Raw genomic sequence first — 18766 nt, forward strand, 5'->3', positions numbered from 1 at the left:
TAATTTATATGGTTTTTTTGACAAAAAAATAAAAAAAAATATTTGGAGAGTGTGGGTTGGAGCAACTCTCCAAATTGGAATATTCCTAGAATATTCCAATTTGAAGGGTGAAATTTGGAGGCCATGGTTGGAGATGCTCTAACCAGAGTTAGAAATCTGGATCACCAGAAAATTGGTCTTATATCCACAAATTTAAATTTATAATGATTTCCATTATTGGATGTATTTTCAACTATTTACCAGTATTCAAACTCATATCAATATCCGATATAACATTTTTTATATTATATCCATATATCCATATCCCAACTTATGTCATGGCTGGAAAAAAAAAAGAAAAAAAAAGAGAGACAACATGTCAACAACCATCGTCATCCTCAGAAGTTTCATTTATGACTTTGTTCAAGCCACCCTCATTTCACAGTCATTAGATTTTTTTTTTTTCGAGACTAGATAATGGAAGAAGACTAACCATCTTTTTGTGGGTCAAATGTAAATTACTTTTTCAAAAGAGACTACCAAGAAAAAAGTGTTCCACAGCGCGCCTATCAAGACGCGTCGCACGCAAGTCTCAAATCCCCCCCCAAATTCATCCTCAACGGGTCGGATCCAATTGCGCTCGAAGAAAAACCCGATCCGACTTGGAATTATACTATCCAAATACACCCCTCAACAAATAGAGTCACGAATTTATAATACGCCAAATTTCTATTTCCGAACTTTTATATGGTTAACAGAAAACCAAATAGTGATTAAATTTATATTTGATATATCCAAAGAAGAAGCGATGCAGGATTTACTCATTAATTTATCTGCAGCAAGTACTGCAAATCTTTTTATTGGTTAAAAAAGAAAAAATGTTGCCCGATCATCAAGTTAGGGTCTGTTTATTTCATTTATTGCAATTAGGGGTTGTTTGTTTGCCTAAAAAAAGAGGAAAATCAAAGAAAAGGAAACCTATTTCTAAGAAAAATAGATTTTGGAATTGTTTGGTTGGCTAAAAAAAAAAAGGAAATCAAAGAAATTGAGATGAGATGAGTTGTCACCTTATTATAGGATGATGTGAGTGATTTTTTTAAGAAAACTTGTTTTGATGTTGTTTGGTTGGCGGAAAAAAATAAGGAAATGAATTATAAGAAACATATTTCTTGTAATAGGTTGTTTTCTTTTGTTTGGTTATTTCTTAAAAATAAGAAAATAGATGAGATGAGATGAGTTGTCATTATATTATTGGATGATGTGACTCACACTTAAGAAAATTGTTTTCCAAGCTTTTTGGGAGGAAAACAAAGAAATAAAATGTTAATAAGATGAGATGAGTTGTCACAATCTTATTGGATGATGTGAGTGATTTTTAAATATGAGATGAGATGAGTTGAGTGATGTTGTGGATGAAAATAATATTTTATTAGATGTGGTGGATGTAATGGATGAGTTGTTGGATGAAAATAATATTTTATTAGATGTGTTGGATGAGTTGTTGGATAAAGATAATATTTTATTAGATGTTGTGGGTGAGTTTTAGGGATGGAAATGTGTGAAATTGAACTTTTTGAGATTTCTTGGTTTTCATTTCTAATTTTTGGCTTTTTAGAAAATAACCAAACTTATAGGAAAACCCCTTTCCACACAATTTTTTCCCATGTATTTCTAGTGATATTTTGGAATAGTATTTTTACACTTGTTTCAAGTTTTAAACAAGAGTGGAAAGCAAATTTCATGTCAATCAATTGTTTGGTTACAAACCCTAAAAAGAGAAAACCCAAATTTAAAAAGAATAGAGAAAGAGATGAATTGTCAAGAAAGAACAAGTTGTCATCCACTTTCCTTTTTTTTATTGCCAGAATAAGCAATGTCTCAGATATCCACTAGTTTCTAGCAAAAAAAAAGGATTTGAATTTCTATAAATTCCACATGGTTTCCGCCTTTTATAAAGACATTTTCACTAAAATATTTGGTGAACCAAAGTAGAGAATAGATAGAACTTTTTAGACAATTTCTTAATTTTATATAGCGCTCGTCAGGCGTTTCCACACGATTTCTAGAGTTTTTTGGTGAAACAAACAACCTCTTAGTAAAATTAAAATATAAAAATGAAGATTCCTTTTACAATCATATATAAATAAACATTTTATTTGAAGTAAATATATTTTCTGCAATCAGTTGGATAATTTTGTAACTATAATTAAACATTATATAACAGACATGAATTTGTAAAGATATCTGCTCATCTATACTTATATGAAATTCCTAAGATTTACTATTCATGATACAGTAAAAAATACAGCAAATTGTTGTAGCATTATTACTGTAACAATATTGTTGTAGCACAAATTAGAATACTATAGCATTTTAAAGAAAGTATGGGAGCATTTATAAAAAAAAATTACTGTAGCATTAAAAAAAGATTTAGTGTAGCATAATAAAAAAAAGAGGGTCGCGCTGTGCACATTAATCTACTACTCTATACTTATAGGAGGATTCTAAAATTTACTATTCATACTACAATAAAAATGTTACAATGAATTACTGTATCATAAACAAAATACCGCAGCATTTAAAAAAATTACCGTAGCATTTATAAAAAATTACTGTGGCGTTTAAAAAATACTGTAGCGGGGAGAAAGGGGGCGTGCTTTGCACGGGTGGACATTAGTTTTCTAAGGGGGGTTATCGGTTGGGAAATTTTGGGGGATAATGAGATAATTTTGGGGATTCTATTTCATAGTGTTATTCATTGGGATGATGGAACAAGGATAATACCTTTTTGTGTTATTAGTTTTTTGGAACACTAGTGAGATAATTGCACCACTCGGAATAAAATTACCCCATTCATATACAAAAAATTTGATCCAATAGTAAAAATTTACTCCATCCTCCATATTGGAACAATGTTGTTCCACTTTGAAGATAATTGGGATAATTTTAAAATATTTTTGTATTACTTAACTAATACATGCTAATTATGTTATAAATATATGACATGATATATAAACTATAACATATATTAATAATTTAATAACATATATTAATAATATTATATAACAGTAATTATAATATAATGTATTTATTATAATATTATATAATATTTTAATAACATATATTAATAATATTATATTTTCACCATATATTAATATTTTAATAAAATATATAATATTTATCATATAAGCATATATCATTAATAAGATAAATGGTAATATTTATTATATAGATAAATTAATAGTAATTATAGTATATACATATTATTATAATATTATTATAGTATTTTAATAAAGCATGATATGTTAATATTTAATAACATAATTAAATAAACATATATTAATAATTTATATAATAAACATGTGTATTAATATTTTAATAACATAAATATAATTTTAATAACATATATTAATAGTATTATTAATATATTATTATTAATATTAATTAGAAATTATAGTATAACGTATTTATTATAATATTATATAATATTTAATCAACATATATTATTATATAATATATTACTATATAATTAATTTAATAAATAATTATTATAGTTATTATTATTAGACATACTATTATATTATAATATAATAATTACTAATATTAGTAAAATATTATGATATAATATAATATAATACTATAGTTTGAAATGATATAATATATTATACCTATACACATGATACCTTTTAATATATATTATTGTAATTATCATGTAATATATATATGTTATATTATATTTTAATTTTAATATAAAATTTTAAAAATATTACATTGAATAAAGTAAAATATTATAATATTTTATATTATATCCTATGATACTATATTATAATATATTAAATTAAATAATATATTATTAAAATATTATATTAAATATATTATTCATATATTATATTAATTATTATATAATGTAGCATACTAATATAATGTTAATTAGTAATTATTGTATAACATATTATATTTTTGTATAAATAAAATAATGTATTATATTAAATATTATATTATTAAAATATTATATTAAATATATTGATATTATATTATATTAATTATTATATATAGTATAGCATGCTAATATAATATAATACAATACAATATAATAATTAATAATAGTAATTTGTAAGTATAGTATAATATATTATATTTTAATATAAAATAAAATAATATTTATATTATAATAATATACTTAATAATATACTAAACCAATTGGATAAGTTAATTTAGAAGTAATTAATATATAAAATTATATTTTAATAAGGTGCCACATCATCAATTATCTCATATGAATTGTCAAATCAAAGGCTCAAATTATCCTATTATCCTATTTTATCCTATTTTACCCCATTCAAAATATCTCAAAAGGATAAAATTGTTCTATTAGGGGGGGTTAGTCACCTAGAACTTTTTAAGTAGAACTGGGATAATTGGTAAAGTGAGATAATTTTTTAACACTGGGATAATTTAGTGGAACAATGATGGGTAATTCTTAAAGTGGGATAATTTGGTAGGATAATTTGGTGGGATAATGATGAATAATATTATGAAGTTGCATAATTTGGTAGGATAATTTGGTGGAGGTAATGGTGAGTATAAATTACTATTGTTAATAATTGTATATTAAAAATAGTATAATATTGATAAGTAAATTCTAGTGATAACTATAAAATACAATGCAATAAAGCATCACTATTCATCTCATATAATAAAATAATTTACAAATAAATAAAAATCTAAATCCCTAGAGTGACCCGACTTCTATCATCCCACATGGCTTCTGTCATCCCACATGGTATCTGCCATAGAATTTCTCCAAACTCCTACAGCTGTTCATTGAGTCTGTAACTCGTCTTCTTTATCGAAGTCATCGTCTGCATCGGCAACATTTCGTGGAGCTTCTAGTGGAGGATCATAAATGTCGAAGTTCAAATCTCATAACATCATAAAGAAAGAAAAATAAGCATTTTTCAGCCATTAACTCTTTGGACCAATCTCATCATGATCACTGAAACCAAATCGGCAAATAAATAAAATGTACACAGGAATCATCCGTGGCCGCTAAACAGATGATCGACAGATGAAGTATAAATATCCCAATCAATTTACTATGCCGATTTAATAATAATAGATATCACCATTAACCATTCAACATCTAATCATCAATGTGATCGCAAAGCTGCTTTCAAACTTATAAAAAAAAACATAAATAGCCCACATATCTTTAGCACTAACCCACCAACACTATAGTCTTAACCTAAACCACTGTTGTGGAGAGAAAACTTAGATCAAACAAATAATAATAAAATAATTTAAACGTCAAAAAGCTATCAATAAAGTAATACATCTTGAAGATAATAATAAAAGATCTAATCATCACAAAAACAAAGTAAAGACAAAAAAATGAACGGATGATTGACTTCATGGCAGAGAAATTTTAACCAAGAGGGAGGGAGGCGACGTTTTACTTTTTTTTTCCAATTGTATTCTTTCCAATGTGTGGGATAATTTGAGAGAGGAGAACTTATGGTTATATATATAGGTAGTATAATTTGTGGGATAATTATGACCAATTATCCCAATTTTAATTCTAGTAGAATTCTACTTGACTAACGCACCAAAAAAAATAATACAGTTCTAGTTCTACAAAAGTTCTTCTTGACTAACACTATAAAAAAATATCACATTTCCTAGTTCTATGTGACTAACACCTTAAAAATTTATCCCACAAATTATCCCAGTTCCAATTTTAAGTTCTAGATGACTAACCCCCCCTTAGAACAACTTTCACACTTAACCCCAATTTGTCCCAACCAATATCACCCCACCCCTAAATAAAATCGAAAGTCGAACACAACGTCCCTCACGGGTCGGATCTAGTTGTACTCGATCAAAACCCCGACCCGGTTCAGACTCAAACAAGGGTCCGAATCCACGGCACCGCCTCTTAAATGTATGCAACGTCCCTCCACTTGTCAGAAGCCCAATCGAAACCGCGAACATGGCGGGGCGGCGGCGCGGCGGTCGGAGTGGAGATATCCCGGCGGCTCGAATCAGGCCAGTGGTGGCGGGCGGTTAAGGCGGCGGAGGAGAGAGGGGGAGAGTCACTGATTCAGGCGTGGTTGAAGGAGAAAGGGCTCGAGCTCCCGAGTCTCGACCTAGGGTTTGCCCTCGTCTCCAATCTCTGCTTCGATCACAACGGACCCTCTCTATGGAAGCTTCTCGAGCGAGCCATGGCCTCTCGTGTCGTGTTCCCACTTCATGTCCTCGCTCTGCTCACCGCGAGGTAAGCTCACCGACACTGAGAGTTTGATTTGTGTTTGTTCTTTTTTGAGTTTTGATGGCGGTTTGGTTTGTTTTAGGGTGTTGCCGAACAGGAGAGCGGAGCCGGAGGCGTATAGGCTTTATCTGGAGCTTTTGAACCGTTATCTGTTCTTGAATCATTCAGTGGGCTCTGCTTCTTCTAGAGACAAGTGAGTTTCACTAAATGACGCAAAATTTGTTGGAGATTTCATTAAATTTAGGTTTTTTAAGGATATGAAGATAAATTAGGGACTCAAATTACCCTAAGATGAGTATGGCTACTCATTTAGCCAACTGAAAGGTGATTGATTCATTGCTGCCATACAAGTGTAGCTCCGGGCTAAAACTCAAAAGAAAAACAAGAATTAAGTGTACACGAGATTTTAACCCATTACGTAGAAGATGCTCTAGTTAAACATTAGTTAATGACTAGTAAATCATTTATCATATCTTAAAACTTACTCAAGTAACCCATTGTGTTGTGAGCACAGATTCTATGAGAGCAGCCATGCAGAAAAACAAGAATTAAGTGTACACGAGATTTTAACCCATTACGTAGAAGATGCTCTAGTTAAACATTAGTTAATGACTAGTAAATCATTTATCATATCTTAAAACTTACTCAAGTAACCCATTGTGTTGTGAGCACAGATTCTATGAGAGCAGCCATGCGTGCCAGAGCTGTTCTGATAGGATGTCTATTCACCCATTACTGGCTACCCCCTTGAGTTGATGATGTTTGTACGTATATTGCATTGTCCTAAAGGATTTAGCTAAAGACTAATTATGCACTTTCTGTGACCAAATGTTGTTTGATGTGGAAATGTGAAAGGTTTCGGATGCTGATGGAATACTAAAGCTAAAGAATTAGTCTTTTGTACAAAAGTTGAAACATATAACTAAAGGAGCAGCATTACTATGCCAAAGAAGGGTCAAAGAAAATTTGAGAATATATCTCAATATTGGTGCACACTAAGGTAGTGCTCGGACATTTCTAGTAGTGTAAGAGAAGTTCACATATAATCATATTTAATGGGTGCGTTGTGTATAGATGGTGCCACACGTTAGTTTCATGCATGTTCGAACAAAGGACAACATTCTTGACACCTTGAGGACATTGTACTTATTCTAATAAGATATTTTTCATATTTTCTTGACACTTGCTCAACTTGCAGGGGAAAACCTTAACAATGGTTGTATTATTTGAGAATTTAAAAAAGTTGTTACTAGTAATAGGAAACACGCTATTGAAAACGATATGTATTTACAGAATGCTTTAGAGAGGCTTATGAAGTTGATTTGATATAAAATATGTTACAGAACTCATTGTTCATTGAGGAACATATATGCAAGAAATAAATGTCATAGATAAAGAATTATCGATATATTAATTAAAGGAGCAACATTAATGTGCCAGAGCTGTTCTGATAGGATGTCTATTCACCCATTACTGGCTACCCCCTTGAGTTGATGATGTTTGTACGTATATTGCATTGTCCTAAAGGATTTAGCTAAAGACTAATTATGCACTTTCTGTGACCAAATGTTGTTTGATGTGGAAATGTGAAAGGTTTCGGATGCTGATGGAATACTAAAGCTAAAGAATTAGTCTTTTGTACAAAAGTTGAAACATATAACTAAAGGAGCAGCATTACTATGCCAAAGAAGGGTCAAAGAAAATTTGAGAATATATCTCAATATTGGTGCACACTAAGGTAGTGCTCGGACATTTCTAGTAGTGTAAGAGAAGTTCACATATAATCATATTTAATGGGTGCGTTGTGTATAGATGGTGCCACACGTTAGTTTCATGCATGTTCGAACAAAGGACAACATTCTTGACACCTTGAGGACATTGTACTTATTCTAATAAGATATTTTTCATATTTTCTTGACACTTGCTCAACTTGCAGGGGAAAACCTTAACAATGGTTGTATTATTTGAGAATTTAAAAAAGTTGTTACTAGTAATAGGAAACACGCTATTGAAAACGATATGTATTTACAGAATGCTTTAGAGAGGCTTATGAAGTTGATTTGATATAAAATATGTTACAGAACTCATTGTTCATTGAGGAACATATATGCAAGAAATAAATGTCATAGATAAAGAATTATCGATATATTAATTAAAGGAGCAACATTAATGTGCCAGAGCTGTTCTGATAGGATGTCTATTCACCCATTACTGGCTACCCCCTTGAGTTGATGATGTTTGTACGTATATTGCATTGTCCTAAAGGATTTAGCTAAAGACTAATTATGCACTTTCTGTGACCAAATGTTGTTTGATGTGGAAATGTGAAAGGTTTCGGATGCTGATGGAATACTAAAGCTAAAGAATTAGTCTTTTGTACAAAAGTTGAAACATATAACTAAAGGAGCAGCATTACTATGCCAAAGAAGGGTCAAAGAAAATTTGAGAATATATCTCAATATTGGTGCACACTAAGGTAGTGCTCGGACATTTCTAGTAGTGTAAGAGAAGTTCACATATAATCATATTTAATGGGTGCGTTGTGTATAGATGGTGCCACACGTTAGTTTCATGCATGTTCGAACAAAGGACAACATTCTTGACACCTTGAGGACATTGTACTTATTCTAATAAGATATTTTTCATATTTTCTTGACACTTGCTCAACTTGCAGGGGAAAACCTTAACAATGGTTGTATTATTTGAGAATTTAAAAAAGTTGTTACTAGTAATAGGAAACACGCTATTGAAAACGATATGTATTTACAGAATGCTTTAGAGAGGCTTATGAAGTTGATTTGATATAAAATATGTTACAGAACTCATTGTTCATTGAGGAACATATATGCAAGAAATAAATGTCATAGATAAAGAATTATCGATATATTAATTAAAGGAGCAACATTAATGTGCCAGAGCTGTTCTGATAGGATGTCTATTCACCCATTACTGGCTACCCCCTTGAGTTGATGATGTTTGTACGTATATTGCATTGTCCTAAAGGATTTAGCTAAAGACTAATTATGCACTTTCTGTGACCAAATGTTGTTTGATGTGGAAATGTGAAAGGTTTCGGATGCTGATGGAATACTAAAGCTAAAGAATTAGTCTTTTGTACAAAAGTTGAAACATATAACTAAAGGAGCAGCATTACTATGCCAAAGAAGGGTCAAAGAAAATTTGAGAATATATCTCAATATTGGTGCACACTAAGGTAGTGCTCGGACATTTCTAGTAGTGTAAGAGAAGTTCACATATAATCATATTTAATGGGTGCGTTGTGTATAGATGGTGCCACACGTTAGTTTCATGCATGTTCGAACAAAGGACAACATTCTTGACACCTTGAGGACATTGTACTTATTCTAATAAGATATTTTTCATATTTTCTTGACACTTGCTCAACTTGCAGGGGAAAACCTTAACAATGGTTGTATTATTTGAGAATTTAAAAAAGTTGTTACTAGTAATAGGAAACACGCTATTGAAAACGATATGTATTTACAGAATGCTTTAGAGAGGCTTATGAAGTTGATTTGATATAAAATATGTTACAGAACTCATTGTTCATTGAGGAACATATATGCAAGAAATAAATGTCATAGATAAAGAATTATCGATATATTAATTAAAGGAGCAACATTAATGTGCCAGAGCTGTTCTGATAGGATGTCTATTCACCCATTACTGGCTACCCCCTTGAGTTGATGATGTTTGTACGTATATTGCATTGTCCTAAAGGATTTAGCTAAAGACTAATTATGCACTTTCTGTGACCAAATGTTGTTTGATGTGGAAATGTGAAAGGTTTCGGATGCTGATGGAATACTAAAGCTAAAGAATTAGTCTTTTGTACAAAAGTTGAAACATATAACTAAAGGAGCAGCATTACTATGCCAAAGAAGGGTCAAAGAAAATTTGAGAATATATCTCAATATTGGTGCACACTAAGGTAGTGCTCGGACATTTCTAGTAGTGTAAGAGAAGTTCACATATAATCATATTTAATGGGTGCGTTGTGTATAGATGGTGCCACACGTTAGTTTCATGCATGTTCGAACAAAGGACAACATTCTTGACACCTTGAGGACATTGTACTTATTCTAATAAGATATTTTTCATATTTTCTTGACACTTGCTCAACTTGCAGGGGAAAACCTTAACAATGGTTGTATTATTTGAGAATTTAAAAAAGTTGTTACTAGTAATAGGAAACACGCTATTGAAAACGATATGTATTTACAGAATGCTTTAGAGAGGCTTATGAAGTTGATTTGATATAAAATATGTTACAGAACTCATTGTTCATTGAGGAACATATATGCAAGAAATAAATGTCATAGATAAAGAATTATCGATATATTAATTAAAGGAGCAACATTAATGTGCCAGAGCTGTTCTGATAGGATGTCTATTCACCCATTACTGGCTACCCCCTTGAGTTGATGATGTTTGTACGTATATTGCATTGTCCTAAAGGATTTAGCTAAAGACTAATTATGCACTTTCTGTGACCAAATGTTGTTTGATGTGGAAATGTGAAAGGTTTCGGATGCTGATGGAATACTAAAGCTAAAGAATTAGTCTTTTGTACAAAAGTTGAAACATATAACTAAAGGAGCAGCATTACTATGCCAAAGAAGGGTCAAAGAAAATTTGAGAATATATCTCAATATTGGTGCACACTAAGGTAGTGCTCGGACATTTCTAGTAGTGTAAGAGAAGTTCACATATAATCATATTTAATGGGTGCGTTGTGTATAGATGGTGCCACACGTTAGTTTCATGCATGTTCGAACAAAGGACAACATTCTTGACACCTTGAGGACATTGTACTTATTCTAATAAGATATTTTTCATATTTTCTTGACACTTGCTCAACTTGCAGGGGAAAACCTTAACAATGGTTGTATTATTTGAGAATTTAAAAAAGTTGTTACTAGTAATAGGAAACACGCTATTGAAAACGATATGTATTTACAGAATGCTTTAGAGAGGCTTATGAAGTTGATTTGATATAAAATATGTTACAGAACTCATTGTTCATTGAGGAACATATATGCAAGAAATAAATGTCATAGATAAAGAATTATCGATATATTAATTAAAGGAGCAACATTAATGTGCCAGAGCTGTTCTGATAGGATGTCTATTCACCCATTACTGGCTACCCCCTTGAGTTGATGATGTTTGTACGTATATTGCATTGTCCTAAAGGATTTAGCTAAAGACTAATTATGCACTTTCTGTGACCAAATGTTGTTTGATGTGGAAATGTGAAAGGTTTCGGATGCTGATGGAATACTAAAGCTAAAGAATTAGTCTTTTGTACAAAAGTTGAAACATATAACTAAAGGAGCAGCATTACTATGCCAAAGAAGGGTCAAAGAAAATTTGAGAATATATCTCAATATTGGTGCACACTAAGGTAGTGCTCGGACATTTCTAGTAGTGTAAGAGAAGTTCACATATAATCATATTTAATGGGTGCGTTGTGTATAGATGGTGCCACACGTTAGTTTCATGCATGTTCGAACAAAGGACAACATTCTTGACACCTTGAGGACATTGTACTTATTCTAATAAGATATTTTTCATATTTTCTTGACACTTGCTCAACTTGCAGGGGAAAACCTTAACAATGGTTGTATTATTTGAGAATTTAAAAAAGTTGTTACTAGTAATAGGAAACACGCTATTGAAAACGATATGTATTTACAGAATGCTTTAGAGAGGCTTATGAAGTTGATTTGATATAAAATATGTTACAGAACTCATTGTTCATTGAGGAACATATATGCAAGAAATAAATGTCATAGATAAAGAATTATCGATATATTAATTAAAGGAGCAACATTAATGTGCCAGAGCTAGGTCAAAGAAATGTTGAGAAGATACTTCAAAATTGATGCACACTAAGGAAGTGTTGGAACATTTCTAGGAGTGTAAGAGAAGTGCATTTGTCACGCCATCAATAATAATATTTAACGGGTGCTATGTATAGATGTTATCACATGCTAGGTCCATCTATGTTCAAACAAAGGAGAATGTTCTTGACACTTATAGGACATTGTTCTTATACTGACAAGATATCTTTGATTTTTTCTCGACACTTGCTCAACGAGCTGGGGAAAACCTTTAGCAATGGTTGTATTATTTGAGAATTTAAAAATTGGTTACTAGTAATAGGAAACATGCTCTTGAAATCCATATGTATTTACAAAATGGTTTAAAGAAGTTTACGAAGTTGAGTTGATATAAAGTATGTTACATAACTCATTGTTCATTGAGTAACACACATGCAAGATATAAATACCGTTAACGAAGAATTATCCATAATTACATATTAATTAAAGGAGCAACATTGATGTGTTAGGGAAGAGCCAAAGAAATGTTGAGAAGATACTTCAAAATTGATGCACACTAAGGATGTGTTTGGACATTTCTAGGAGTGTAAGATAAGTGCATGTGTCCCGCCGTATATAATCATATTTAACGGGTGCACTATGTATAGGTGGTACCACATGCTCGTTCCATCCATGTTCAAACAAAGGAGAATATTCTTGACACTTTTAGGACATTGTTCTTATACAAATAAGATATTTTTGAGATTTTCTTGACACTTGCTCAACGAACTAGGGAAAAACTTTAACAATGATTATATTGTATGAGATTTAAAAATTTTGACACCATTAATAGGAAACAAGCTCTTGAAAACTGTATGTATTTACATAATGCTTTAAAGAAGTTCCTAAAGTTGACTTGATATACAATATGTTATAGAACTCATTGTTCATTGAAGAATATCTATGCAAGAAATAAAAATCATACACATTGAGTTATGAAAGGAGTTCCAGAGAAGGAAAATGATTTGATATTTAATATGTTATAGAACTCATTGTTTGTTGAGGATCATATATGCAAGAAATAGAAACCATACACATTGAATTATCCATATTAGTTAAAGGAGCAACATTAATGTCCTAGAGAAGGAAGTTGATTTGATATATAATATGTTATAGAACTCATTGTTCATTGAGGGACATATATGCAAGAAATAAATACCATAAACATTGAATTATCCATGTTAATTAAAGGAGCAACATTGATGTGCCAACGAAGGGTCAAAGAAATGTTGAGAAGATACTTCAAAATTGACTCACACTGAGGAAGTGTTGGGACATTTTAGGAGTGTAAGAGAAGTGCATTTGTTGTGCCATATTGAATCATATTTAATACATGCAATACGTATAGGTGGTGTTACACACTAGTTCCATCCTTGTTCAAATAAAGGAGAATGTTCTTGACACTTTTAGGACATTGTACTTATACTATTAAGGTATTTTTGACATTCTCGTGACACTTGCTCAACATGTAAGGGAAAATATTTGACAATGGTGGTATTATTTGAGAATTTATAAAATTGGTTACTATCAATAGGAAACACGCACTTGAAAATCACTTGTATTTATAGAATGCTTTAAAGAAGTTTCTGAAGGTGATTTTATCTATAATATGTTATAGAACTCATTGTTCATTGAGGAACATACATGGAAGATAAATTCCTCATGTATTTCATATGTATGATTCTTTTTTAGTGTGTTTCTCTTAGTTAAGAATGATCTGGAAGTTCACAATTTTTTTTTTGAATTAGTATGGATAATTCTGTGTTGATGGTATTTAATCTTGCAATGTTCATAGAGTTGTCTAAGTTAAGTTAAATAGTCCATTGCAATTTTAATTTTGATTGGTAGAACTTAGGATATTATATGCACAACTGTACATATGTTTCCCCTTTCTTTCAGAAGATGTATCTTGTATCCATTTCATGCGCTATGTACTGCTTTTGTGTTTTGTCTAGGCCACTGTTTGTAGTCCGACATAAATTGCCATGGAAGCGGTTTACATGTTGAAATTTGTTAAATTTTAGTTTCATGAGCAGCTATTTTGTCTTGTCTAAAAACAAATTTAGATGACATGCCCTCTCTTTTGTCTTATAATATTTAGTTTCATATTGGAAAGCAACATGAAAAGGTGTTTTTATCCTCATTTTGGGGTACCCTATATTTCCACTATATATCCTCCGAGGAGTGTGGAGAAATATCAAGCTTAATACATTTCCAGTGTTTTCACAAAATTATGTGCTGAGATATTATCAATTTATATTTAAGAAGCAAGATGTACATATAGGATTAGAATGTTACGGTGGATGAACTGTAAAACTGCAAAACATGAAATGATTACATCCAAAAGACGCTTGTAGCTATGATTGTGGAAAAAATAAATAAATAAGGGAAAGCTGATTGAGATGGTTTTGTACATCGCACAATGAAGACCGTTGAGTGTGAAATTAGGAGGATTGATAAGTCATAGTTGACTTGATGGAGAGAAAAGAAACATATGTAGACTTAAATAAATGTGGATCAAAGTCGTTAAAAAGGATATTTGGAGGAGCTGAATCGATCTGCTGAATTGAGAACAAGGATTCATGACCCAACCCTAAAAATTTGGGATACTTTCTTGTAATTGTGGATTGTTACTTTTTCCCCTTCCCCGTTTAACTTGATGAATGCACCTTCAACTTTTTTTAGCTCCATGATTAATCCTTTGTTAATGGGTATATGGACTACTTTTGATGTATTTTAATGGCATATGAATTTCCTTTTGCAGGATGACAAAAGCGATTGATGATTCTCTACAGCTTTCTCTTACATATGGGATTCACAAAATAGACTTTGGGCATGCCATGGTTTTCTTTATCCTAAGAGTCATCTTGAATTTAGTGGATGGAACACTTGAAGATTGGGGTTTGCAGATAGACAAAAAAGGGAGAAATAATTCTAATGAAGGGCACCAACTTATGGATATAGATGCTAAGGAAAATTCAAATGATAAGAAAAATGAGCATCGTGGACAACTACGAAGATCTAACTCTCTTATGGCACTTGAGGTTGTTGAGAATATCACTGCAAACATAAAAGCGAAAGTATTTCTTCGTTTAATTCATTACAACATGTACGCAAATCTCTCTTTAGATAAATATCTCTTTAATAATTGCAATCATTTTGTTAGCATAAAATATGTTTGCGATTGCAACGGTGATAACAATGACAATTGAAAAGCCTCCATCTCTTAATTTTGGGTTTTACTGCATGTTTTTCCTCTTCAAGTTTGGTTTTTATGTTGCAGGACCAATTTTATTTTTGTATAGTCCACATCCACAAAAAATTTCGTGTTATTGCATCTAAATACATCTGTTCATAAGCTAGGGAATATGGAGCTAAATATTCAACTTTGATTAGCTGAAGTCAAGGTTAAACATGTTGTCTGAAGCAACCCATTTCACTTGTTTCATATTGATGTCAGTGATGGTGATTAGCAACTGCCAGAAGAAAATAAGTTTCGGCATGGAGAGAAAAAAGATATTTTTCAGATCCATAATTTCAATTTCTTAACATGCATCAGCACTTCTCTAAAGTATGTTTTGTGTTATGTTGCACTGCCAGACTGAGATGCAATATGACAAATGGACACGCTGACAAAGAGATCCATACTAAACAGCAAGTTGTCATATACATGCAAGAAGGGTTGCCACCTGCATTGTTCAAATGACTTCACAGAGGAAATGCCTGTTTTGCCTGTTACCTTTCACACTTTTACATTGCATATTTTTGTGTATCGGCGCAAAGCTGATTAGTAAATTGTTTTATTTTGATCACATAGTTGGTATCTGTATAGTATAATGCTAGAGAGCATTAAGTTTTCCTTCAGTATATTTGTTGTTATCAATATCAGAATTAAAAATCTAAAGTTTCAATAGAAAGCCATCAAAATTGAGGCCTAAAAATTTTCCTGATACTAAAATCTATTAAGGGAAAATCAAAGACTTCAGGAAGATCTTCTAAATGCATGCATCACAGTTCAATTGTCACTTTATGCCCTGTATGCCATCTAGTGCTTGTGGTGTCAATCTAAAGCTCATACCTATGTAAGCATGCTTTTGGAGGCTTAGTAGATTCATCTGTTCCCCTCTATATAGGAGTTAAAATCCAAACCCTTTTTCGTACTGGATATTTCTTTTGACCAATCAATCATACAGGGAGATATTGGTTCATTGTTTAAGATGATAAGGATTCAATTGAGGTGTTACGGCATGTGTGACAGAGATTTTGGGATGTGTCAAGGTGCTTGGAGAAATATGTAGGAAGGAAATCGATGTTATCTGCCTGTAAGAATGTTGTGAAGTGCTTTCTCCTTCACAGCTTTAATTGTAAAAAACTTTGAATGAGGATCTTGTCAAATGGAAATGTGAGGTTATGAATATTTTTTTTGAATAATCTGTTTGGTGGAAGTCATCAAACTCCTTAATCAGAAATTGTTTTCTTCCTTTTTGTTGATTCGTTTTGTTTTTTAAATTGTCTGAAATTTGGACATTCTTTGAACTTTGTAGTTAAGGAGATGTTACTAACACAAACTTCTTGTAAACTATAGGCCTGAAAAGTTCAATGCTCTACTGCAGAGACTGCTTTTTATTGAAGCTCATAAATCAAGAATACAAAATATAGCATCTGCAGATAGTAATTTGGTGAAATTGTCCAAAAATATACGGAAAATTATAACCGAGGATAACCCATTAAGAAAACATCGGATTCTCGGTGTTCTTGTTGATGCTGGCACCAGCAGCACTAGTTCTTACTATAGTTCTGGCACTGGGAGGGCTGGTTGTTGGATTCCTTTTGATATCTTTATGGAAAATGCAATGGACGGGAAGAATCTTCATGCTATATCTGCCATTGAAATACTTACAGGTGCCTTCTGTTCACATAGCTTATTCTATTTTCTAGTTAGAAAGATTTAACTACTTGCAACAGATGTGATGTGAATAAACCCTTTATTGACCCAAAAAAATTAATTCCAGAGCTGACGAAGACACTCCAAGTTGTCAATCAGGCTAGCTGGCAAGAAACCTTCCAAGCTCTATGGGTTTCAGCTCTTCAACTTATACAACGAGTAGATATTGTCCTATTGCGTTTTATATTATCTTTACTGGTGTCAAAAACATGTTGTAAATATTCTGTTCATCCGTGTAATATATTTCCTATCTTGCATGTACATGTTTGCAGGATCGTGACCCTTGGGAAGGACCTATACCTCGTCTTGAGGCACGACTTTGCATGCTGTTATCTATTGTTCCTTTGGCAATTGTTCCAGTTATAATGGAAGATAGTAATAGGAATAGCCACGACATGGAAGGAAAGAAATATCCTTCTAGAAGGCAGGGACTTGTTTTCGCCCTTCAGGTTTTAGGACAGTTTTCTGTGCTGCTGTCACCTCCGGCGCCAGCAGTCACTGCAGCTAACATTGCTGCTTCCAAAGCCGCAACTTTCGTTTCTAAGTTCAAGTCTGGGAGTACCAACCTTTCTGCCATTAGCCACAATGATTCTTCTGTTAAAGCAGGTACACTTTTTCTAGAATTTAGGTTTGTGATTCTTCCATTATCCAACAATCACTAATTCTCTTTTGCTTTTCTTAAACATGTTTGCTTTCACAGTTGGGACCCTACTGCATCTCATAGTTGAAGCTTGTATTGCAAGGAAACTTATTGACTCATCAGCGTACTTTTGGCCTGGCTACATAGTTCTTTCTTCACCATCAAAAGATTCAACATTTGTTCAAGAATCCCCGTGGTCAATGTTTATGGAGAGACCTCAGCTGACGGGTTCACTTAAAAATTCTCTTATGGTGACACCTGCTCCAGGGTAATTTCTCCTTAAGTTTATATTCAAAGCATAGTTTCAGAACTAAATGTTACTATTTTTCCGGTTTAAATATGTTATTTAAATTTTTTATTCAATCTGCTGCCATTAGTGTTGCGGAACTTGAAAAACTCTACCATATTGCGGTAAAGGGATCCGAAGAAGAAAGGTCAGCTGCTGCAAAGATTTTATGCAGTGCTACTCTCACTTATGGCTGGAATATTCAGGTAAGACATTTATGTTAGCCCTGAAACATAGAATTGTCTTGCATGGGTACTTCTATCATCAATTCTATCATCAAGCTGTACCCATATTCGACATGTCCTGTACCCATACCTGTCACTTCTTGGATGCTCCTTGAATATAGGCATACATTTATGCAAATGAGTAGTCAATTATACAATACAATTTTAAATTTAAAACACTCATCATACACTTTTTGGACAATGGTTGGGTTCATTTGAGCACATATTCAACTTTAAGCTACAATTTCACAAGGGTCTTTTGCATATCTAGTGCAGTACTATGTTTTCAGTCCATGCGTTTCAGCCATGTTCCCGTACCTATCTTTTACAAATTTGCCGTGTCTTGTACTTGTGCCCGATCCCATACTGGTACCTGTACCCGTGTCCATGCAACTTAGGTTGTCATGGTTAGGTTTGTGTAGCCAATGAAGTTTTAATGGTCAAATGTGATAATGAAGCTCTGTGCTATTTATATTATTAAATCTCACTTTATTAAATAAACAGTTATATTTGACTGG

General features: G+C 32.2%; 1 protein-coding gene across 1 annotated transcript in view; it reads left to right on the plus strand.

Annotated features, from left to right (window-relative positions):
* LOC109841418 (mediator of RNA polymerase II transcription subunit 33A-like) overlaps nt 15120-18766 on the plus strand; it is a 12946-nt gene continuing 9299 nt past the window's right edge. The window contains 6 exon segments of the mRNA XM_020410383.1: nt 15120-15197; nt 16739-17055; nt 17166-17257; nt 17371-17704; nt 17799-18006; nt 18116-18230. Coding sequence (XP_020265972.1) covers nt 15136-15197; nt 16739-17055; nt 17166-17257; nt 17371-17704; nt 17799-18006; nt 18116-18230 — 1128 coding nt within the window. The 5' untranslated portion in view covers nt 15120-15135.

This window comes from Asparagus officinalis, chromosome 5, assembly GCF_001876935.1.
Source record: "Asparagus officinalis chromosome 5, Aspof.V1, whole genome shotgun sequence".
Lineage (NCBI taxonomy): Eukaryota > Viridiplantae > Streptophyta > Magnoliopsida > Asparagales > Asparagaceae > Asparagus > Asparagus officinalis.